Source organism: Anopheles arabiensis, chromosome 2, assembly GCF_016920715.1.
Source record: "Anopheles arabiensis isolate DONGOLA chromosome 2, AaraD3, whole genome shotgun sequence".
In the NCBI taxonomy this organism is placed as follows: Eukaryota; Metazoa; Arthropoda; class Insecta; order Diptera; family Culicidae; genus Anopheles; species Anopheles arabiensis.
In genome coordinates this window covers 10,663,665-10,688,545 of record NC_053517.1, presented here as the reverse complement: position 1 = coordinate 10,688,545, position 24,881 = coordinate 10,663,665, and the positions used below count along the sequence as shown (strand labels likewise).

The 24,881-nt window shown below is 47.4% G+C and overlaps 4 protein-coding genes and 1 long non-coding RNA gene across 8 annotated transcripts in view; all 5 read left to right on the top strand.

The window, feature by feature from the left end:
* The window catches only part of LOC120894809 (hemicentin-1), a 186,170-nt gene extending 179,331 nt beyond the window's left edge, over positions 1–6,839 (top strand). For 3 of the 4 annotated variants that reach the window (XM_040297639.1, XM_040297640.1, XM_040297641.1), the window contains exon 17: positions 440–6,839. In XM_040297639.1, the coding sequence (XP_040153573.1) occupies positions 440–1,048 (609 nt within the window). In that variant the 3' untranslated portion in view covers positions 1,049–6,839. The remainder of the gene's footprint in view (positions 1–439) is intronic. The other variant, XM_040297642.1, reaches the window with a different exon arrangement.
* Positions 6,840–8,958: 2,119 nt separating this feature from the next.
* LOC120896332 (V-type proton ATPase subunit G) lies at positions 8,959–10,199 on the top strand. The gene is made up of 3 exons (XM_040300358.1): positions 8,959–9,188; positions 9,392–9,492; positions 9,575–10,199. The coding sequence occupies exons 1-3, from the start codon at positions 9,107–9,109 to the stop codon at positions 9,740–9,742; spliced, it is 351 nt and encodes a 116-aa protein (XP_040156292.1). The 5' UTR covers positions 8,959–9,106; the 3' UTR covers positions 9,743–10,199.
* A 123-nt stretch (positions 10,200–10,322) lies between these two features.
* On the top strand, positions 10,323–12,401 carry LOC120896331 (arrestin domain-containing protein 17-like). Its single transcript, XM_040300357.1, has 2 exons — positions 10,323–10,964; positions 11,296–12,401. Exons 1-2 carry the CDS (start codon positions 10,820–10,822, stop codon positions 12,336–12,338), a joined length of 1,188 nt encoding a protein of 395 aa, XP_040156291.1. The 5' UTR covers positions 10,323–10,819; the 3' UTR covers positions 12,339–12,401.
* A 246-nt stretch (positions 12,402–12,647) lies between these two features.
* On the top strand, positions 12,648–15,068 carry LOC120896634 (arrestin domain-containing protein 3-like). Its single transcript, XM_040300890.1, has 2 exons — positions 12,648–13,771; positions 13,869–15,068. The coding sequence occupies exons 1-2, from the start codon at positions 13,636–13,638 to the stop codon at positions 14,798–14,800; spliced, it is 1,068 nt and encodes a 355-aa protein (XP_040156824.1). The 5' UTR covers positions 12,648–13,635; the 3' UTR covers positions 14,801–15,068.
* Positions 15,069–15,998: 930 nt separating this feature from the next.
* On the top strand, positions 15,999–17,336 carry LOC120893628. Its single transcript, XR_005738145.1, has 2 exons — positions 15,999–16,180; positions 16,246–17,336. It is a non-coding gene; the product is annotated as an uncharacterized LOC120893628 (long non-coding RNA).
* Positions 17,337–24,881: the final 7,545 nt, after the last annotated feature.

The following is a 24,881-nucleotide window of genomic DNA, read 5'->3' as shown; positions in this document are numbered from 1 at the left end:
TTCTCATTTTTGTCATGCTATGGTACTGCGCATTCTTAAGCATATCACGAACAACGTTTCAAAAAATAAAGCAGTACAATAACTTCATTTTTCACGGAAAAAATGTAAAAAGTGTAAAATTGTAAGTAGTGGCCACTTTATTCAGCCGGCCACTGTAGCTTCCAAACCCGCTAGCAAAATTACCCATTATGCTTTTTTAGTAAACATACACACACCCAAACACACTTTGCATCACTCATGTCGCTCGGCATAGCGGTCGTTTGCTTTCACTGTGTTGTGCTTTACTTTCTGCAAACCGGCCGGATAGAAGATACACGTGTTGATGTTTGCATGCGGCCATGTAATAGCAAAGCGCCTAAAAATAATCTAATTTCCCGCTCTCTCTTTCATCTCTTCCCGTCTTCCTCCCCGCCTCTGGTGGCCGCATCGCCGCAAGCAGTCAGCTAGTGAAGTGCATTACGCGGAGCTGGCCCTGGCAATACCGCACGACGACACCGGCGGCAAAACGCACCTCAACAACCATCTGAATAAGCTGCCGCCGCCGCCGGCCTACAACTACTTCGACGAGCCGACGATCTACGCCCAGATCGACCACGGCGGCAGCTTCGGGAAGGGGGTGCCGCCACCGCCCACCCAATCCCATCCCGGGTCCACGATAGCCGGGGTGGGGTCGACCGGCAGCTCCTCCTTCCCGCTAATATCACCGGTGTCGCAGCAGCAGCAGCACCACCACCATCACCATCCGCTCACGCTGCAGCTGCAGCAGGACGCAACGCAGCCGGCGCCCCCGCACAACCAGCATCACGCGCCCCACACGCCCCACACGCCGACGACTGCCTCGCTGCTGCAGCTATCGCAGCCGCTCGGGCAGCATCCCGGTGCCGTCCTGGCGCACTCGCCACTGCAGCTGTCCCACGCGCTGCCCCAGTCACCCTCCGCCAGCCTGCCGAGCGCGAACGGTGGTGGTGGCGGCAGCAAGCAATACCTGAGGGAGATCGTCACCGTGCGGACGCCGCTCGCCTTTTCCCAGCAGGAAAGCTGCGTCTAAAGCTGCGTCACACGGGGAAAGGGGAAAAAGGGAGCTAGGGAATGAATGGTAATGAAGGGAGAACGTGTGTGTGGTGGAAAAAATGAGAAGAAAAACAAGAGTGAAGTATAGAAAGAAGGGGCGAGAATGGAATGGCTCGAAAGGGCGCTCCACCGACGCTCAACTGCTCAAATTACACGGTAAACAAGATGTCCGGTGTGGCAAACTTTTCCACTGTGTTCGTTTCTCAAATACTTATCGTTGGGTGTTGTTTCAGAAATCTCCCTCCTCCCCCCCTGCCCAGATCGGCACGGCGAAATGAGCCTTAAAAGCCCGATGATGAATTGCGGCTTTGCATACCTTTAGGCGTAGTGTTACTGATGCCGATGGAACGAGTAGAGACGGTATGCAATCCGCACGACGTATGGTTGCTGCAAACAGATTTCAATTTTACCCACTGAAAACTTTGACTGCCAGACCATGTTTGTTTATGTTTCCCTAGCAGCCAACCACTTTATGTTTACTTTTAACTAATATTATTTTACTTATTTTGCATTTATATTCTCGATCTTTTACCATTTATGGAAACTTCTATAAAAAGGAAGAAACAATAATTTGCAAAACCGGTATGCATTATGCAGTCATTTAGCATTTTGTTGATCTTGCTGCATAATTTCACACTAATACGCCTTATCTGTTACAAGATATTTTGATTTAAAGTCACTTATCCCTGGCTAGCATTGTATTCTAACCATGGTCTCCCAGGAAACATAACTGAACGTCATGGCTTTCAAGGTGTTAAAGCATTTGTTTTCGATTTCCCCGCGTACACCGTCTCATAGTTAGGAGCTCCCAATATCCCACACAGAGTCCGCCACCATTTCCTGTATCACAGCTCCAAAGTTGCTTTAATTTAATTAACCAATCTCCACGATACTGATCGATTGTTATCAAACCAAAACCGGGGTAGAACGTCTTCCTCCCCCGAATCGCACACCGCCCGGTCCCGGATGTGTGTGTGTGTGTGAGTGTGTACTCCTGCTCGATTATTTCCGGCATGGTCAGCGAGCATTCCGCAGTACGGATGCGGTCGCTTCATAATTAATTGACAGCGATTCATCAAATCAAGCGCAGCGAAACCGCAAAACCAAACACTCCAATGCACCGATTGGTATTTGATGCCGCCAGTGAACCACAAACGTCTTGAGTTTTTTTTTCTCTCTCGTTTAACAGGAACAGTAACCAGGCTACGGGAGAGACGATGACTTACGTTCCGACACTCCCACCTTACCTCAATTGTTGGGTGCGGGGGGATGCGCGCGTTGTGCGGGACGCCCTTATTTGTATTGGAAAAGCGCAATCGACATGCAATCAGTTGTGCCATTTGTAGTTCGCTTTCGGCCGGCGCGATAATTCCCGGCCAATAATAGTACTGATTGTCTTGTCTCGATTGTAACCAGCCGCGGGAAAGGGGAGAGGTACCATGGTGGTCAGAGACCATTTCCAGCGTTTAGCTACAATGGTGTGTGTGTGTGTGTGTGTGTGTGTGTGTGTGTGTGTGTGTGTGTGTGTGTGTGTGTGTGTGTGTGTGTGTGTTTTCGTGCCGTGTGTGGGTTCGCATGATGGCAGCAAACCTAAGATTATCATGTTTCTGCTTAATGGAAAATTTATGTAGATTTTCCCCCTAGTCGGGCGACCGGCGACACCACCTGCTCCACGCGCCACGGTGTCACTCGGTACCGGTTGGAACGAATGGGGCTTTGCCAGAGTGGTGAAGTCCCGGGGCTGATACTGGTTTGGTGCTCGCGTGATTCTAGTTTCTGCCACCTCGTGCCCTTTATCCGTTGGTTGTATTTCGACCGATAGGGGAGGACTGAAGGTAGGCGAATGGAAAGTTTCACTTTCTGGTTGCATGATTAACGGGTGCAGCGCGCATTTGGTTCGTCGCAATGAAACCGCTTCAGACCAATTGATTGCGGTGGCAAGTTATCGCAACGCATAAGATTTACGTACCGGCCGTCCATTGGAAAATTCCGTTGAAAGGCTCGAGATTTTAGTTTACGAACCTACAGACATCTTTAGGATGCAGAAAGCAAAAGGTATCAATTATTGCCCAAGGCGACTATTTTGCATCACATCTTGCTCCAGCCAGCAAGTGACAGCACAATGCTTCGATCTCGGCAGCACAGTTCTTCAGGGTTGTTAGCACAAAGTGTAACATGACTTACCTGCTTCGGAAACGATTCCCCAACTGCAGATCTAAACTGTTTTGCTCACAAAACGAACCACACGAGCCAAACTGCCCACTCACTAACGCCCCGTACCGCAAAGTCATCCCAGTCACTGGCAGAGCAGTCGAACTAGCTCCACGATTGCTATCGATGGTCGTGTGGTCGTAATTTATCATTTCCCTTTCTTACGCCGACAGCTCAAACCACGTCCGGGAGGCCATATCAATGCCATGAGGCAAGCTTTGTAATCTGATAGCCACTGTTCTCTTTCTTTTGAATAGAGCTACCGATAGAGCCCGATATAGCCCGATACAGCTTTCGAGGGCTGAAGGTTAAAGCAACACTTCACAACATGCAAAAGAACATCGGTGAACAGTTTCAAAAGCTACAGCGTCTATTCAGAGAAGGCAAAGCTTTGCCTTTTCTACGGGTTTTTTTTAATTTCCAAAAACATACGACCAATTTGCAAGCAACCGGTGAAACCGGTGGGTCCTTCACTAACTTCGAATTAATTGAAAGCAACGCAGCAGCGCTCCGAAACTCGTACCGACACTACACCACTGAGCCGGCCTTTTTTTCGGGGCAAACTCGCATCCCGAAAAACACACAAATGCACTCTCGTTAGCCGCTTTTGAGTGTGTTTTTTTGTTTTTTGTTTTGTTTTTATTTGGGTTTCAAACCCTTTTATCCCCACGCCCAGACTCAACAACGCCCATAATATCATCTTCATCATCGCCTACCATCATCGCGAGTGGGCTCAATTCGCGGAATAATAAAGGCCCTTCGCCCTTGCTCACACTGTGCTATGGATACAGAGGAAGAAAAAAACTCCTTTAATGATGCTTGAACGATGCAATAAAATGGGCAGCATAACTCGGTTACCCGGCACACGGGAAAATACGGTCAGGAAATTAAAAAAAAAAAAGACATCTACACACTCTGGTACGTTACCGCAAAGTTTCGTGAAAAGTACACTATTTGTTGCTATTTTCTCGCTGCATGCAGAAGGCAAAGGTTTTCGTAATCCGCTGCAATAACAGCACGAAAAACTTCTCGCAGCATCAACCAACTATTCAGCATCGTCTAACACTCACACACAAGCGATACGCACCGAATTCCCCCTCCGGTGGGACACTCATATTTTGCTTCACTTTATCGACTTCCGCAGAGCTTTCGGACGAGTATTAAAATTAATAATTAATTTAAATAGCGCGTCCGAAACCGGCACCGGCTACTGGCAGCGGGCACCGGCACCTCTCCGACCCTGGTGCGTTTGCGTCCACTGTTTTCCCATTGTGTCGGAAGTGCTCTCTTCATCAACCTAAAATGTTATGCGCTTTTGCTTTTAGCGAGCCCGTGCCACACGTGCCCAATATGCGTGATGTTTAATGTTGGTGTCGGTGCTGTTTTGTTTTGTTTATTGTTTTTTTTTTTGCTTTGCTTTTAATTCCCTCCCTTTTGTCCCGGGTCTCGTTCTCTGCTTGGTAGGGAACATGTTTTTCGCCTTCTTTTTGCTGCTTCGTGACCGGAGCACCCCTTTTTTCGGGGGCCATGCAATTCGTGTTTATTTATGCGACACATCGCATTATTCATTTAGTGCACACACCTTTCGTTTGTTCTTTTTTTGTTTTTGTTTTGGGTTTTTTTGGAACTGTTTGCAAGCGAAACACAAAGCGAGATGTTTTCCTTTCTGTACTTCCAATAAAATCAAATTAAATAAACACACCCACACAAATAAAAGGATGTGCTGCGCTGGTACTTACCCCGTGGGGGTTATTTCCCATTTTCTTTCTCATTTATTACGCTGCATCGATCTGGTGGCAGAGAGCGCAACGCAACATGAAATCTAAAGCTATACAATAAAGCTGGGGAAAGGCAAAGTGATGCATCACACAGACAAACAAAACAACGGGAAGTGAATGAAGCAAAACCGCATGGAAAGTATTTCGAAATCAAACGAAGTGTAATGGGAAACGAACAACAAGTATTAGTCGTGGAGAAAATTAGCGCAAATATCGGGGGAGGGGTAGGGAAAAGAAACGAAGCATTAGCGTAAGCGTACGTTAAGTATCACCTCGCTCCAAAAACCTACTGAGTGAGCAAAGAACTGACCTTTAATTTCTTTAAATAATCTAACAAACAAACAAACAAACCACACCAACACAAAGGTGCACAAACTCTCCTCCGGGCAGTGGGTGGAAACCCGATATGATCCGCAAAAGTGTAAACAGTGGAAGTAACAAAATCAATTTATGGAATAAAAAAGGGAAAACCAAAACGAGCGAAAGCAAAAAAAAAGAACGAGATAAAAACATTTTCACACAAATCTAATACTTCAAAAAAAAACAAAAGAGACAAAATCAACCTTCGTCAACACGTTGTTAGGATTAGGGTAATTGTGTACATACGAGCAAACGTAACAATAATTATTCTTACCAGAACCGTGCACTAGAAAATGGGATATGGGAGTTACTTTGCTTTTCCGTTTGTTTTTTGGTTACGTTTTCGGTTTTTCTACGTGTAGCATAAGAAATGGAAAACAAAAGAAACGAGGGAAATATCAATCGATCGTACACATCAATGTCATCCATTTGCTAGGCATCACTTTAAGCAAACAAACAAAAAACAACAGAGCACATACACACGATCGGATGGCAGCGCAGCTAAGACGGGCGGGCCATCTGTTTTAGGTTAACAAAACACTCCAACTCACACTAGGGTAGCATTTAATCCAATTATCTATACTGTAAATACGGTGGCGAACGATCGAACGATCGGGTTGGCGCGTTTGCACTCCTTAAGATCCTTAAGGGCTCCTTAAGGGCTGCGCCCGCTGCGGTCGGGTTCCTGGTTTGCAATCATTCTTACACCACACACTGTCCGGCAAACGGTAAACGTAAACACACGATCTCAACACAACACTATCTCGATCTCGAAACCTGCGTCGGCACGATACTGTACATAGTTATACATACTAGCGTGTAAGTGCAACCACTCAACAAAGGAAACACTCAACACTCAAACTGTGCAGGAAGGGAATGTAAAAGTCCTACAAACAGATGAAGCACAGCTCGGTTGCTGCAATCTTCGCCAGCCGTATTACTTGTTTTACTATTTGAAATTCTATAAAACTAACGCACCAGAACTCCACAGGGCAGGGGCACATTACCTGAGCTGTCACCTGCTGCAGCGGACGGGTGCGGTGCATCTAGGGGAAAAAACCAATCGGCGATAATGATAAGTGGTGAAGGATTCCAGTTTCTTTGAAACTTTTTAATAAGGAAGTAAAACAAAACAAAAACAACACTAGTTTAATTTGTACAGAAGAGACGAACGGTCGGGAAGGAGCGTGCGAAAGGAAATGGGGAATTATTATAGCAGCGGGTGAAGCGACGCTCACACAGCACGCAACGCCTACAGAAACGATACAGCAAATTCGTTTTTGGTTTTTTGAAAAATGGAAAGTCGTACAGCCGTACAGGTGAATTGTTGACGCTATGGATATTGAGGGAGAAGAAAATAACAGCAACAACAGAGAAAAACGGTCGGTTTAAATAAAAACATTTTTTCTAAATTGTGAACCCATTGCTTCGCTTTGGATGGTAGAATATAATGGAATTGAAAGAAATGTTGGTTTCACAAAAATACAGCAGAACTACGACATTCGACTGCATATGGGACTGAACACAAAGGTCTTACTGCAAGGTGTAAACATCTGTCTGATACTGGTTCGAAGCAGGCAATGGATCGGTTCCAAACCCGCAAACAGGTTCACGAGCCGTTATAGGTTTATGAGCGATTCCAGGACTGTCATGGGTTCAGTATTAATTCCTGGACCGGTTTGGGTACGTAATCGGTTTTAGCAACGGTACGGGTTCAATCTCAGTTCCAGGACTGGTATATATTGATTCGTGATCAGTTCTAGAGGTGTGCCGCAAGAACCATGAACCAGTAGTATTCATTCAGTTCACTCTAAAGAACGAACGACCTACTTTCATCTAATCAACGTTCATCGGATCTTTATCAATCGTAATGTACAGAGTTATTGATACAAAGAATGTCTTAACTGTAGAAATAAAGAACGTCCTAGTATGCCAGGTCATTCTTCTCCTCCAATACAAATATGAACGTGAACCGTATGATCAGACCGTTAACAAAAAGAACGCCCTACCCGTCAAAATAAAGGTCGCCCTGGTCTGCCAAATAAGGTTCTAGAGGTAATAAACCATTTCCCATTTCCCACATTTTCATCAACTGAAATGAACGAATGATTCGCGATTCATGTACAGTTCGTTTAAATGAAAGAACTAGTATGTTCACGGTTCATGAAAATGAACCGAATTGCCCAAACCTAATCAGTTCCAATGGCCAGACTTGACGACATACCTGCCTTGGGTTCAAGCCCCGCATGGACTGAGGCTCCATACGTAGGACTGACTATCCTGCTATGGGTAAATCAATAAGTCACTGAAAGCCAAGCCCACTAGTAATGGTACAAGCAGGCCTTGACCGACCACGGTTGTTGTGTCATAGTAGAAGAAGAAGAAGAAGAAGAAGAAGAAGAAGAAGAAGAAGAAGAAGAAGAAGAAGAAGAAGAAGAAGAAGAAGAAGAAGAAGAAGAAGAAGAAGAAGAAGAAGAAGAAGAAGAAGAAGAAGAAGAAGAAGAAGAAGAAGAAGAAGAAGAAGAAGAAGAAGAAGAAGAAGAAGAAGAAGAAGAAGAAGAAGAAGAAGAAGAAGAAGAAGAAGAAGAAGAAGAAGAAGAAGAAGAAGAAGAAGAAGAAGAAGAAGAAGAAGAAGAAGAAGAAGAAGAAGAAGAAGAAGAAGAAGAAGAAGAAGAAGAAGAAGAAGAAGAAGAAGAAGAAGAAGAAGAAGAAGAAGAAGAAGAAGAAGAAGAACCAACATCGGTAAGTGGTTAGGATTAGTTCCAGTGCCGGTATGGGTTCATGATCCGTTACAGGAATTTTGTAGGTTTTTGATTGAACCTCGGTTTGAGAACGGTTCCATGAATGGTATGGGTTCGTGATCGGTTCCAGGTCCGGTATGAGTAGCCTTGTAACCTATCAAAATTAACTAGGGGTTCGATGCAGACGACAACGGTCAACTGTCGACATCAGAATCGAGGTATCGCACATCAGGGTATCCACAATTAAATGTTTGTTTAATGTTCTGGATTTTGTATGTACCGACCCCACGTGTTTTGTAACGTCAAAAGCTTTTCAGCATTGCAGTTGCATGCAGCAAAGAAGCTTTTTACAAAGCTTTCTACCGCCCAGCTTGCAAGCGAACTTGCATACTAAAGCGCTATTGCTCGTACGCAGGCACGACGAATGTGACGATGACATTACATATATTGTTCCTTACATTGTGTGTAATGTTAATTTCGTTCATATATCAATCGACTATTGATGTACTTCATTTTATTCGCTATTCTTTTACCATCATCGGACTCACGCACGCATTCCTTTCCCCCCTGTGCGCAGCATTGTTATATATCAGCACCTTCATAAACTACGCCACCAACCATAACTCGACGCCCTTAAACCCACGAGTACAAACGCAAGCCCTCCCGCCCGGTTCGACCCCATGTCGTGCTCTCGCTCTGGCACGTGCGATGCTATAGGCCCGCGCTCTTGCAATCACGTGAACCACCGTGGGGTGAGAGGAACGGTTGTGCCAAACCCGGGGGTTGTCATATGATCAGCGAAGAAAAAAGGCAGACAGACCAAATCAACTTGTGACTTCGACACGGACGGAACAGCGCGCGACTCGTTTTCCCTTCAGTTCGTCGGTACGTTTCGGTTCGCTTCGCGACTAGAGAGAAAGATCCCGTGCCCGTGGACTTTTGACGATGGCCAGCAACACCCAGGGTATCCAGCAGCTGCTGGCCGCGGAAAAGAAGGCCGCCGATAAGGTTGGCGAGGCGCGCAAACGTAAGTGTGTGGGAAAGCAGGAAGCCCAACTTCGAGTGACAACCAACGCAAACGCAACAACGTAACACACACCACTCCGGTCACATGACCCACCTGTTTGCGTGCTGTTGCGTTTTGTGCACCGAAAATTGGAAGAAACGAACGCACAAGTGATGGGTTTTTAACATTAGGATCGGTTTTTTTTTTTTTGTTCTGGTTTTCAGGCAAGGCACGTCGTCTGAAGCAGGCCAAGGATGAGGCCACGGAGGAGATCGAAAAGTACCGTGCCGAGCGGGAGCGTACCTTCAAGGAATTCGAGGCCAAAGTAAGGGAAACACGACAAAAAAAAACCAGTGTCTCGAGAACGTTTGCTACAACTATCTCTCTGTTGCTTCTCTTCCTCCCAGCACGTCGGTTCCCGCGAGGGTGTTTCGAACAAGATCGACGCCGACACGCGCGTCCGCATCGACGAGATGAACCGTGCGCTGGCAACCCAGAAGGAGCCGGTCATCCAGGACGTGCTGTCGTTCGTGTACGCCATCAAGACGGAGGTGCACAAAAACCAGCGCGAATAGAGCAGCCGACACGACTGTCATCCGCATCGCCCGCACTGTCATCATGCATGGGTTGATTTTCACACACGAACATTCCGAACGTACAAACGAAAAACGACAACCCCGGTTCATGGCCAGTTCCTTCTTTCCGAGCTAATGGCCGGGGCCACGGCAACTGGCAACGCGGCATCCGTTTGGCTCGCTAATTAGGAACAGTCGGCTTTGGATCTTTGGATCACCTGGTTTCCGCGCAAATAGGGCGAAACCATCTTTTCATTTTTTTTCTCTTGTGCATGTTCTCCTGGCGGATATCTATTCGCAAATTATTTTGTTTTTTGTTTTGTACCATTTGTCGTCTGCCTTAGAATGACGACGGGGTACAAGCAAAGTACTGTACTGTAATTCACTAACTGTAAGAATATGTAAAAAGGAAACGCTTTAGGTTATGCTTAAATAAAGTAAGTGTTAGGAAAACAAATGGCACCAGAGCGCTTGTTTCTCTTATCAGCCACGGTTGTTATCTTTGACCGGGGTGGCACTATCTCGCAAGGTAGCGAAATGATTGCTGTATTGCAGCGAAGCGGCACTAGAGGGAGCCACCGCTAGAAATCGTTAAAGCGTTGCCATGACGACGCACGTGAGCGCACACGTTGCAGGACGGAACGGTTTAATTCGAAAAAATTTAAACGAATCTGCTTTGATTTCATACTATTTACAGTGTATTGTCCTTTTACTACACACAAGCACACAGTTTAGTCCAGATGGATATGAAAAAAACGCTCGCAAAACGTAACACAGTTCCCCCGGCCATCTGATAACTCTAATCTTTACCAATTTCTTATCGGTAATCGGTTTTTCGTTCGGCTAGCTCCTACATATATCTGAACCATATCATATTCGGCTTGCTTATCTGTGTCCCCGCGGTGCTGGCAAAAAGCATCAGCAAATACCTTATAACCCTTCGGTTTCGGCTGTTCTTACTCATCAGTTCGTTCGCCGAGCCTGGTGGAGCAAAGTCGAGCATCGGATTGTGTGGCACTGTAGGGCGTAGAGTGGGCATTTGCGTTTGAAACGGTGGATCCTCCGGTGCGGTAGGATATGGGCAAGGACAAGAAGAGTAAGGCGTCCAAGCACATCCGGTGCGACGTCCAGTTCGACGGCAATCCGCAGGGTGTGTTCCGGGCCGGCGATACCGTCAGCGGGACGGTAGAGATACAGCTGGACAAGCCCAAGAAATTTCGAGGTAAATAGGCGAACTTCTAGAAGATGTGACGGAGCAGTGGGTAAATGAAGGGCTGGATCGTGAAACATTTCAAACCACTGTGTTGATTGAAATGTTTCGCGGAGTGTTTTTGGTGTACCGGTTGAGATTAGTTTGTAGCGGAGTTACAACAAAACGGCAAATTCCAGCACACCTTCACAATCTGGTCCTCTTATCTTGTGCATGACACATCGATATGGTGGTTATTAATACAATCAAGGGGAGCGTAATTGGCCGTATCTCGCTACATCTCGTACAAAGATCCGAATGATTCACATCGCTAACAACATCTTCCCCCCACCGTTCCTCGCAGGAATCGCCCTACGCATCAACGGTTTCGCGGCCACGTCCTGGAGCGCGAAACTGACAGGAACGGATGCCAAAAATGTGGCCAGCAAGAAAAAGGCACACTTCAACGGGCGGGAGGACTACTTCGGCAGCATCACGTACTTCGTCGGCTCGGACGTGGGCAACCCGCTCGAGGTGCTGGCCGGCGTGTACCGGTACCCGTTCACGTGCGAAATCCCCCCGAACGCACCCTCGTCGAAGGAGGGTAAGTACGGCCACATCCGGTACGTCGTGAAGCTTTCGCTCGAGCGTCCCTGGAAGTACGATCACGTCTTCCAGGTGCCGTTCATCGTGCAGAGCCATGCCGATCTTGCCCTCGCCCCGGACCGGATGCTGCAGCCGGCCCGGGCCGAAATTGTGCAGACGTTCTACTTCGGCCTGACCGATCCGCTGATCGTGACCGCGACGACCCCGCGCACCGGCTACGCCCCCGGCGAGGTGATCGAGGTAACGGTGCACGTGAACAACCAGAGCAGCGTGGACGTGCGCAGCATCACGGTCAAGTTCCAGCGCGTCGACACCTTCCTGAGCCAGGTGCCGGTCGTGCAGCAGCACCTGGAGCACACGGTGCTGGAGGAGCGAACGATTGGCCGGGTGGCCGGCCGGAACGATGCCGTCTTCGAGGAGAACATACTGATCGGCTCGACCGTACCGTCCGACGAGGAGCGCTGCCGGATCATCATGACCCGGTACGAGGTGGAGGTGATGATCCGGCCGGTACGGTCGCGCAAGAAGCTGCTGCTCGCGCTACCGATCGTGGTCGGCACGGTCGGGCTGCCGAAGACGCTCTACCCGATGCAGCTGCTCGAGAAGGAGCGGGAAGCGCTGGGGCTGGATCGGCCACCGCTTACGCCGATACCGCTGGAATCACCCCCGCCCTACCCGGACGATGCGCAACCGTCCACCTCGCGGGCGTTTGCGGCGGACGGACCGACCTCGACCGAGGAGCACGAGTTTGAGAAGGGTTCCGAACCGTACACGCCGCGCGATTTCGACGAGAATGACTAACCTTAAGATCTTAAGCAGCTAAGATGTGTGATATGTATAAAGAAATTGTTGTTTCGAAGGGAATAGTTGGAGTTTTTTTTTCTTTTTCACACGAAGCCCCGGTACTGGGAGAATGCTCTGGATAGGGAAAGAGAACAGAGAGAGCGAAAAGGAACGAAACCCACTTGCCCTTGATAACTGACCTGACACAAAACCCGCCCCACGGAAGCAGCGAAGGGGAACGACGCGAAGGGTTGCCAGGTTGCTCTCACCGCGCATAGGCACGCTCGATCGTGTACTCAGCGCCGCCACGAGAGACTGTTGCCCAACGCGCATAGTAAGCATGGCGGCACGGCCCCGAAAAGAAACGGCCAAGAAACGGTGGGAAACTGTACCGTTCGACGGCATTCGACAGCACGCAAATAAACCTGGCAGCCGCAGGGTGTTGCTGTGTGTGTGTGCGTAGAAGACGGACCGAAAACCTTCGTCCAGCTCCCTGCAGAGCGCTCAATCTCAGCGGCCCTCTCTCAGCTACGCTGCGTGGCGGTGAGTATTTTTAGTCGGGTCGGGTACCGTGCCGTGCGCTGCGTCAACTCCCACCAGCGCGAGGTTCGCTGCTTGCTCATCTGTTGCTGCGCGTACTGAGGGGCCATCGGGAAGAATTGGGTGTCTTTGTTTGCCTGCCCCAGGCCTTTGCTATACATTGCAATTTGTTTCATTAACTCCGTCTGACCGCAGTGTGTTTAATGATCGCGCGTGTGTGTTACTGATCGCAGTAGAGGACCTAAACATTCCTGAAGTCTTCTTGTTGCTGGTGCCGCGCAAGTGCTGCTTCTCCACGCGCAGCAAACGTGCCCGCAAAGTGTCGTCATCATCGCCGCCTGTGTGATCATCTCCGTTGCCGTTCCGTCCCGATGCGTAATGTCATCCGGGGAGTTAGTTATCTCCGTCCGTAAACGAGCATACCGAGCGTGAGTGAGTAATGCGTGCTGGCAATGGGTCCGTAGTTTTATCGAACCTCACCGATTGATTGGTGCCCCTGCGGTGACCCCTTCCATCTTCCGGCCGCGCTTTCTCCCGTCCCCGACCCCGTTTATCTTGAAACCGTTAAGCCATCCTTATCCCCCTCCCCCGGGCATAGATAAATGCCGAAAGTCCGCCGAGCTGCCACCCGAAGCGTTATCACTTCACGGTATCGAGCGCAATTTTCGGCGGGCAACGGTGTAGTGCATTGGTTCCACCGTCCGGACCCACAATCACGCACCTGAACGTTTACGGGCGAAAGTTCAAGCTTGCGGGCAGCGCCAAGGCACCGAAAATGCCCAAAGAAAAGACGTCGAAGCATGTGAAGTGCGACATACTGTTTGATGACAACTCGAGCGGCATATTTACGGCCGGCGATCGTGTCACGGGCGTGATCGAGCTGCACCTCACCAAGATCAAGAAAGTGCGAGGTTAGTGCGTAATTCGATGTGTTTTTGGCGAGCTCGTGTGTGAAAATCCTTATCGTTACCCACTAATCCGGCCGTATGATTCTGACCCTCCTTTCAGGTGTCTGTCTGCTTATCTCCGGCTATTCGGCCGTGCTCTGGGAGGCCAAGGTACCGGATGGGCCGAAAAACAAGAAAGTGAAGGCACAGTTTAAGGGCCGGGAGGACTTCATCAAGCAGAAGCAGTATCTGGCCGGGTCGGAGAATGGGGCCGGCATGCAGCTGCCGCCGAACCTCGTCCGGTACAAGTTCGACTTCAGCATCCCGCCCGAGGCGCCCACCTCGATGGAGGGCAAGTACGGACACGTGCGCTATCTGCTGCAGGTGACGCTCGAGCGGCCCTGGAAGTTTGACCACAACTTCCAGCAACCGTTCACCGTCGTCTGTCGGGCGGATCTGAACCAAAGCAACGAGGTGCTGTGCATACCGACGCGGGCAGAGAACATGATGACGTTCTACTGTGGGCTGTGCCGGTCCCGGCCCCTGATGGTGTCGGCCACCACGCCCAAGTCCGGCTATGCGCCGGGCGAGACGATCGAGCTGGAGGTGTTCGTGCAGAACTCGAGCAAGGTGACGGTGAGCGTGATCGAGATCAGGTGGCAGAAGATACTGAAGTTTACGAGCCAGACGCGCGTCATCGGCCAGACGCAGATACCGAAGGAGGAGTCGAACGTCCAGTACGAGGTGCTCGAGGTCCGCAAGATACCGTCGATCGAGGGCGAGAACGATGCCCGGTTTGTGGAGTCGTTCGTCGTCGGTCCCGTCCCATCGACGGAAACCACGCACAGCCGGATCGTGGCGGTAGAGTACGAGCTGGCACTGGTCGTGAAACCGCAGGCCTCTACCAAGCGCATGAAGCTGAACATCCCGATCACGATCGGGCAGATTCCGCTGGCGGGATCCGCCATGCCGTACGCGATGTCCGGCGGGCTGCAGAAGCTAAATGACACACTGAACGAGCACAGCAGTGCCCCGCCGGCATATGAAGCTTAGGGCGATGTGAGAGGACAGTTGCAGAGGGCTGGCGAAAAAGTGAAAGGACATTTGCGGAGGGTCACCCCTGGCGGCAACCTTGTGATAGTGATTTAGGGAACGAAAAAAGAGCAGCAATCGAACGGGCAACATGTGACGTACTAGTGATTATATCCTACCTATTTAAGCAGCAGTGAGCATTTTATGAAAACTTCTTCAATAAATACACGAAAACTGATTTTATTTACATGAAACAAGTACCAAAATAAATCGCATTGCTTTACTTTTACTTGATTCTGTCGAAGTAGTAGTGTTCCGTTGTGATAATTATTATTATTCATGAATTATTGATAGAAAATGCCATTATCAATACCAAAGTGGGTATAGGGACTAGGTGGGCTTATAGGTTTGGCGGGAAGGCCATATTGGACGAACGAATGACAGGAGGGGATTCGATTGTGATACGTAGTTTTTCACCTACACTACGACACATCAACCAAAACAGCCATTGGAATTCACACGCATACATCAACAAATGATCGAATCCCCTCCTGTCATTTCGTTTTCATTTTTCTACAGCACGGCTGTCAAATTGTTCGGGATAAGCCCACCTGTATAATGAACCCACTTTGATCAATACGTAAAATTTATAAACTGCTATATCGGTTGCATACATTTAGGCGAATAAGCACGTAACCGTCTAGAACAACGATCGGCGAAGTACGGCTCACGAGGCACATGCGGCTTTTTGATTTTGATATGACGGCTCTTAACCGTTGAAATACTTCATAGAAATGTCACACTATTCATACTGTTGATTTATCTACTTGACTCTTCACATGGAGCTACACGAACATTTTTGTAGAAATTGACTCAATCGGTCCCAAAGTTTGCCGGCCGCTGGCCTAGAAGTATGCCATCGGCGAGCAAGATAAGAATACTGCTGGAGTTTGAGGAACAGTCAATGGTTTTTAGTTTGGAGTAGTTTGAGGCGTTTTGATGGTTTATAGTTGATAGATAGCAAATTGTTCAATTTTCAAGGCCAAATTGGTTTATAGTAGACTGTCAGTTTAGTCACAAGGAAACGTGACATCCAGGTTTCATTTTATTATATTTTTGATTCATTTTTTTTATCCAAATCGATAAAACTATGTTCACCTTCTACACGTGGTGTAGCCTTAGCTATTAATTACTGATTTTAGTTCAAATTATGGGTTAAAGTCCAGATGGGCACTCGTCCGGGTTAGTACCGAACTTGACCCACAGGGGGCGCTGTGGTGCAACATTTCATCTGAGATTGCTCGATTATTTTTCATGCAGCTGAGCGGCTGTCAGATCGTTGCTGCCACAAATTGTAAATAAGTGTTTGTTTCACACATCTTCATACTCCTGCTCCTCTTGGTAAGAAATACAACTTTCCTAAACTAGTCGTGATAAATGTTGTTTAATGGTTTGTGGTTTCGCAGACACACATGGCTACTGCATCGCGTCACCCACCACCGTCGTGGGGAATGGATAATTTTCACGCAAACTGGCGGTATGGTGTATAATGGAACGGGCAAAGATTACGCTACCTGCATCCTGCTTGGCGCGATGGCCAATAACGATATTGATGATGTTCGGCGCCGGTACCGTCATGCGTAACGAGTTCTGTTCCACGCGCCGGTAGAGTGTCCACGAGAGATTTCGTCGATCAGGCCTGCCCGAAGTTAACTTATTTTGTCTGCAACTTTACACCCAGTACATCATCAACCAGTACGAGAATCCGATGCCGATTTCGGTGCAATCCTGGATCCGCATCGACGGATCGGGTAACATCGACACCGCTGGACGCAGAGCGATGACTAACCCGCAATCCCGTACCGGAAACTGGAACCTGCAGGCCGTCGTAGGCAGTGCTGGTACTGGTTTTCGCACTTGGACTGTCCGTTTGTTGGCGTTCACAACGACCTGAATCATCGTGCTCAATCAACTGTGGCCTGAAGAAGCCAATGACGTCAATGCGGCCCCAAGTCCATCGCTTTACGCATGTACCCCCCCTCCCCCCCTCCCCGGTGCTGGAGGAAAAAATCGCAAAGTGCGGGAAAAGGTTACTACGGCCGTACTATCGGATGAAACTCGTGCCGAACACCGCGAAGGCGACAAGAAGGAAGCGAAGGAAGGTGCCAAGACGGCCTCAAAGGGTAAAACGCTGCGTTCGGTAGCAAGCATAACACGGCCAAGGTGGAGGTGCAAGCTTTATACATCGCAACACCGGTCAAGGAGGAATTGAAGACGGATAATTCGACTAACTCTGGAACGGCTTTTCGCGCACCAGCTATTGCTACCGAGAACGACCGGCACCAGATAAGGTAGCAGGCAGGACAGTGAACAAAACGTCCAGAGAACCGGAAGTGCTGTAACGTTCGAGTGTGAGAAACAAGATGCATAAAACCTGTACCTTGAACCCATTGATGCGGCGTGCTTTTCTTGCGTTTGATTTGTGATTGTACAATACAATTTGTACTACAATGTTTCAATTCGTTTTAAATATTAAAAACAAGCTGTGTGCTCTCTCTGAATGTCTCATTAATAACGGGTCAATGTTTCATTTTTATCTTGGATCCTTGGTATTTTGTTTCACAAGTTTCTATTCATCGGAAGTGCGTTATTATGACGTTAACGGTAATCTGTAATAGCTGCTGAATGGTGCTAATGTGGTGAAACGATGGCGCCTTTTCACGGACAGATAACCAGCAGTGGGCAGAATACGAGCCAGCAACGATCATCACCGAGACGATGCGCTTACTTTGCGTGGTTCGTGGGTTGGACAGTGAGTGTCGCGTCTTGAGGCACCGTTGTTGGCGGCGATCAGAAGCAGCACACTCGCGGCAGCTGTGAAGGATGTCTTCAGCAGGACACACACTTTGCAGATGACATGCTCGTCGCGCTTTACTAATATTCATCTCGTTGCGCAAATGGTGTTAGGTGAAACGCTGTGCGATGCTGTGATGCTGCGTCGTTTATCGATTATGATAATGATAATGTTTCCTTGCGCTACGTTGTTCAACGGATGTTGTTTTTTTTTTTGTATCGTTTAGTCATTGTCGTTAGTTATGTCCCTGTAATGTTATCGATCGTAGCGGGGCCGTCCAAGACCGTTTTGCGGGAGGTTAGTTTTAGGGGTACATTCTGAATGCTTATGAAATGAAAGTCGTAGAGGAGTTTTACAGCAAGCGTAACATCCTATCCTAACAGCCCGAACGAATCTGGTCTGCCTTGATCGGATATGGTTTTATTTATACTCAAAAAAAAGTTATTAATTCCGTACATTTGGTTGTGGTTTGTGTTTTTGTTCTGCTTAAAGCCAATTGTTTAGCTTCTGCTTGGTGTTGGACCAAACTCGGGTTTTGCTACTGTAGGCCGTTCTATTTTCCGCGGTGTGTTTCTATGTGTTTTGGTTTACAATGTGTGCGGTATAGTGTGAGGTGTTTTTGTGTGGAGTGTCACAAAACTGTCTCTTTTTGGTGTTGTGGGTTCTAACGCATATGGTGTTCCTGCCTTCGGCTCCCGGTGTGGCTATCTTTGCTTACGCTGGCTATTGGTGATAAGGGGGCTATGCGTTGTGAGTTCACCTACTTTTGCATAAGTGTGTCTCAATCGTCTCATCTGCGAAATGTACAAAAGATGCTAGGGATAAAGGGATAAGTGGATGGTACATGCAACGAACGGCATAATTGCATGCAACCCAACCATGTAAAGAGAAAGACACGGAAATTTCTTCGCGTGAAAGTACGGTTCGATTCACTCTCGAGAGTTGCACCCAAAAATGGTCGCATGCAAGAATGCCCTTAAGGGTCACCGAGACTTAACAGTCATCATCACACAACTTACCTGGTGCACCATCGTCTTATTTGCACGGCAGCCTCCTTGCGGGCGATTCACATGAGATATCTGCTTTGCTGGAAGAATAGTAAAGTACTTTGCATTCAAATTAGTAAGTTTTCATTGGTTCGATTTTGGTTTTTTTTTTTTTTTTTTTTTTTTAATCAGGGAGGAAACCATGCATAGGGACCCGCATCCAGTTGGACGGCTGCACAGCAGGGACCACCCCCCGGGTACTGTCGGATGCCTTCCGACTAAAACCTCCCCGAGCCTTCACCATTTTTTTGTGCAGAAAAATGGTATAGACGAATCAGCAGATATCGTCTCGGCGCCGCGCTGTGACGTCGTGGTTAGAGACGTCTGGCGTATGAGCCTTACGACTTTGTACCAAATAGTGTAAGGGCTAATGAGACCCTTACACTACCGAGCACAAGTCCGCTTCTCCTGACACTGTATTTATTGACGGATGCACCCTATTAGATCCTCCCAACCTTTGCCAAGTTACATGAAAATCAGTGACTACTTTGCTCGCGTTGCCGTCAGCGCATTAAGGCTTTGGCCTGCTGCAGATGGTATGTGCAGGACTGCTCACGGTAGCCCAAAGGAAATCAAAGTAGTCTACTGATTCAAATGCAACTGGGCAACGGCAGCAAGAGTTTCATTAAGGGGAAAAGGACGAAAGCAAAGCTGGTAAAAGAGAGCAACAGCGCTTCAAGCAAAAGTAAGTGCTGCACAGAGTGCAGCAAATACGTTGTCCTTATGCTTCCGGCGAAAAGCATACTCCGTCAGGTAAAAATTTAAGCGGGTAGACCTATTGGTACCCTTTTTCTTAAGGAAGTGCTTAAGCCACCTCCATAAATTTTCCACCGTTTGCGTGTGGACAGTGTCATCATCTGGATTTATGAAATGCGTAGTGTGGTTCACGGTGGCATGCAAATATCCCACTTGGTCCAGTTGATTGTAACCGCGCCAACAGTCGGTTAAAATCCTGGTCCCCGCAGCAACGTTGGACCGTATAAGGTTGCCCAATATTGGTGCGGTCCTCTTGGCTACGCGACAGAGGAATATATCTTTCGTCTCGCGGCAAATACCTCCAACCAACCATTCTTCGTTGGAGGGATTAATTCTGCCGCGATTGTATTTCCTCTTGACCAGCTTTGTTTCGTCTATCTCGACAGTTTTACCGGGACCACCAATCATCGATCCGGTGTACTGATCGAGATACATCAACTCGGAGCGGATTTTACGGTAAAACGACATCACAGTTTTACGGTTTACATCCGCTTCGATTGCGGCTCTGTCGACACCTATCTCCATGCTCCAAAAATATATGAGCATCATTATCTTCTGTAGGGAAAGTTTCGACCCAGCGAAAAACGATCCATTTCGCACACTTAACGAGGCGTTTCGACAGAGCCGCTTCCCACATACCCATCTACATCCGTCAATACATACCCCTACCCGAAGATTCGTCCGGAGGATCATCGGGTCACCGCATCGCCGGCATTCCTGGCTCGGTTTCAGCAGCTTCCACCGCAGTAGCCACTCCACAGCATCCAGCGGATCCTCTAGATCCTGCATGATGTTTATAAGTCGAATATGCTCCCTGCAAATATATTAATAAAATGTGTGTGTGTGAACAATAGCGTATGCGTAATGAAATTTTTGTTATTATTGGTTAAGTCAGCTAAGTTAGTTGATGTGTTAAACATTATGGTTGCATGTCTTTTTGTTTTTATTTCATGTTAGTGTTTTGTTAGCGGAATATAAAAATATGCCAGGCTCATACTCGAAGTGATTCCTTTCGCATGGCATGCCAGCATCTCAAACATTGACTTCATGGCCGTGTGGGGGCGGCCTCTTCGGATGCTTACCTTATTTTTTAGATGGTTAATTAATTAATATTTTTCATGCGTAACGCCTTTGTTACTTTGTTAGCGTATGGTAGTAGGATTGGGAAAAATAAAAACCAATGATACTTACATGCTGTTTCCAAGGTAATGTAAAAAATTTGCACAATTGTCGCAGATACGCATAGAGCGGTGATAAAACGCTTTTGGCGGTATATTTGTTATGATCGATTAGCTCTTGACATTCATGTGGGGTTATGTACACACACACGCACATGAGATCGGTGTGTTTTTGTTATTTTAGTTTGTTCGATTGTACGATTGTTCTTAAATTGGGGCTATCGTGCGCGAGACAAACATTCATTTTCTCGTTTTCGATTCATGCTCAGGTATTCCATGCCTCGATTGCTGGTGCAATAGATCGCAACACAATCGAACAGCAAGCACAACACATTTCCACGATCTTCATAAGCATACCGAACACGCACAAACAAGTGCAGCCACTTTTCATCTGTGGTGTGCGTTTCTGCAATTTTGGCATTTTATCGCATCGGAAAATAATGTGGCGCATTCGTCTTAACATGCAGCACCGGTAGCGCAATATCAATGCAACTAATTCTAAGCATTAACATTCGCGGCCAAATGCAACGGCTGAACCCAATTCCCAACGGCTATCCAAACCTCTCAAATCGAGCAATATTTGAATTCAAACTACTCGAATCGAGCTGTTCAGCTTGAGGTTAAATTCAAATATTGCTCGATTTGAGAGGTTTGGATAGCCGTTGGGAATTGGGTTCAGCCGTTGCATTTGGCCGCGAATGTTAATGCTAGAATTAGTTGCATTGATATTGCGCTACCGGTGCCGCATTATTTCCGATGCGATAAAATGCCAAAATTGCAGAAACGCACACCACAGATGAAAAGTGGCTGCACTTGTTTGTGCGTGTTGTTCGGTGGAAATGCTGCTGTTCATTGTGTTGCGATCTATTGCACCAGCAATCGAGAATACCTGAGCATGAATCGAAAACGAGAAATGAATGTTTGTCTCGCGCACGATAGCCCCAATTTGCAATCAAACTAAACAACAAAACACACCGATCTCATGCGTACATAACCCCACATGAATGTCAAGAGCTAATCGATCATAACAAATATACCGCCAAAAGCGTTTTATCACCGCTCTATGCGTATCTGCGACAATTGTGCAAATTTTACATTACCTTGGCATGTAAGTATCGTTGGTTTTATTTTTCCCAATCCTACACCATACGCTAACAAAGTAACAAAGCGTTACGCATGAAAAATATTAATTAATTAACCATCTAAAAATAAGGTAAGCATCCGAAGAGCCGCCCCCACGGCATGAAGTCAATGTTTGAGATGCTGGCATGCATGCGAATCACTTCGAGTATGAGCCTGGCATATTTTTATATTCCGCCAACAAAACACCAACATGAAATAAAAACAAAACATAATTTAAACATCAACAACAGCTGACTTAACCAACAATAACAAAATTTCATTACGCATACGCTATTAATATATTTGCGGGAGCATATTCGACTTATAACATCATGCAGGATAAGATCCGCTGGAATGGTAGAAACTGCTGAAACCGGCCAGGAATGCCGGCGATGCGGTGACCCGATGATCCTCCGGACGAATCTTCGGGTAGTATGTATGACGGATGATGGTATGTGGGAAGCGGCTCTGTCGAAACGCCTCGTTAAGTGTGCGAAATGGATCGTTTTTCGCTGGGTCGAAACTTTCCCTAAGAAGATAATGATGCTCATATATTTTTGGAGCATGGAGATAGGTGTCGACGCAATCGAAGCGGATGTAAAACCGTTTTACCAGGTCCCGTAAAACTGTCGAGATAGACGAAACAAAGCTGGTCAAGAGGAAATACAATCGCGGTAGAATTAATCCCTCCAACGAAGAATGGTTGGTTGGAGGTATTTGCCGCGAGACGAAAGATATATTCCTCTGTCGCGTAGCCAGAACGCACCGCAACCTTAACGGTCCCAACGCTGCGGGGACCAGGATTTTAACCGACTGTTGGCGCCGCATTTCATAAATCCAGATGATGACACTGTCACACGCAACGGTGGAAAATTTATGGCGTGGCTTGGCACTTCCTTAAGAAAAAGGGTACCAATAGGTCTACCCGCTTAAATTTTTACCTGACGGAGTATGCTTTTGCCGGAAGCATGGAACAACATTTGCTGCACTCTGTGCAGCACTTACTTTTGCTTGAAGCGCTGTTGCTTCCTTTTACCGCTGCTCGTCCTTCAATGAAACTCTTGCTGCCGTTGCCCAGTTGCATTTGAATCAGTAGACTACTTTGATTTCCTTTGGGCTACCGTGAGCAGTCCTGCACATACCATCTGCAGCAGGCCAAAGCCTTAATGCGCTGACGGCAACGCGAGCAAAGTAGTCACTGATTTTCATGTAACTTGGCAAAGGTTGGGAGGATCTAATAGGGTGCATCCGTCAATAAATACAGTGTCAGGAGAAGCGGACTTGTGTCGGTAAGGTCTCATTAGCCCTTACACTATTTGGTACAAAGTCGTAAGGCTCATACGCCAGACGTCTCTAACCACGACGTCACAGCGCGGCGCCGAGACGATATCTGCTGATTCGTCTATACCATTTTTCTGCACAAAAAATGGTGAAGGCTCGGGGAGGTTTTAGTCGGAAGGCATCCGACAGTACCCGGGGTGGTCCCTGCTGTGCAGCCGTCCAACTGGATGCGGGTCCCTATGCATGGTTTCTCCTGATTAAAAAAAAAACCAAAATCAACAATGAAAACTTACTAATTTGAATGCAAAGTACTTTACTATTCTTCCAGCAAAGCAGATATCTCATGTGAATCGCCCGCAAGGAGGCTGCCGTGCAAATAAGACGATGGTGCACCAGGTAAGTTGTGTGATGATGACTGTTAAGTCTCGGTGACCCCAGGGCATTCTTGCATGCGACATTTTGGGTGCAACTCTCGAGAGTGAATCGAACCGTACTTTCACGCGAAGAAATTTCCGTGTCTTTCTCTTTACATGGTTGGGTTGCATGCAATTATGCCGTTCGTTGCGTACCATCCACTTATCCCTTTATCCCGCATCTTTGTACATTTCGCAGATGAGACGATTGAGACACACTTATAGTAGGCGAACTCACACGCAACAATAGCCGCAAAAGAACACCATATGCTAGAACCCACAACACCAAAAAGAGACAGTTTTGTGACACTCCACACAAAAACACCTCACACTTACCGCACCGCACACATTGCAACCGCAAACATAACGGCCTACAGCAGCAAAACCCGAGTTTGGTCCAACACCAAGCAGAAGCTAAACAATTGGCTTTAAGCAGAACAAAAACACAAACCACAACCAAATGTACGGAATTAATAACTTTTTTTTGAGTATAAATAAAACCATATGCGATCAAGGCAGACCAGATTCGTTCGGGCTGTTAGGATAGGATGTTACGCTTGCTGTAAAACTCCTCTACGACTTTCATTTCATAAGCATTCAGAATGTACCCCTAAAACTAACCTCCCGCAAAACGGTCTTGGACGGCCCCGCTACGACATTTACAGGGACATAACTAACGACAATGACTAAACGATACAAAAAAAACAACATCCGTTGAACAACGTAGCGCAAGGAAACATTATCATTATCATAATCGATAAACGACGCAGCATCACAGCATCGCACAGCGTTTCACCTAACACCATTTGCGCAACGAGATGAATATTAGTAAAGCGCGACGAGCTGCATCTGCAAAGTGTGTGTCCTGCTGAAGACATCCTTCAGCTGCCGCAGTGTGCTGCCACCGCCAACAACGGTGCCTCAAGACGCGACACTCACTGTCCAACCCACGAACCACGCAAAGTAAGCGCATCGTCTCGATGATCGTTGCTGGCTCGTATTCTGCCCACTGCTGGTTATCTGTCCGTGAAAAGGCGCCATCATTAGCACCATTCAGCAGCTATTACAGATTACCGTTAACGTCATAATAACGCACTTCCGATGAATGAAACTTGTGAAACAAAAACAAGGATCAAGATAAAAATGAAACATTGACCCGTTATTAATGAGACATTCAGAGAGAGCACACAGCTTGTTTTTAATATTTAAAACGAATTGAAACATTGTAGTACAAATTGTATTGTACAATCACAAATCAAACGCAAGAAAAGCACGCCGCATCAATGGGTTCAAGGTACAGGTTTTATGCATCTTGTTTCTCACACTCGAACGTTACAGCACTTCCGGTTCTCTGGACGTTTTGTTCACTGTCCTGCCTGCTACCTTATCTGGTGCCGGTCGTTCTCGGTAGCAATAGCTGGTGCGCGAAAAGCCGTTCCAGAGTTAGTCGAA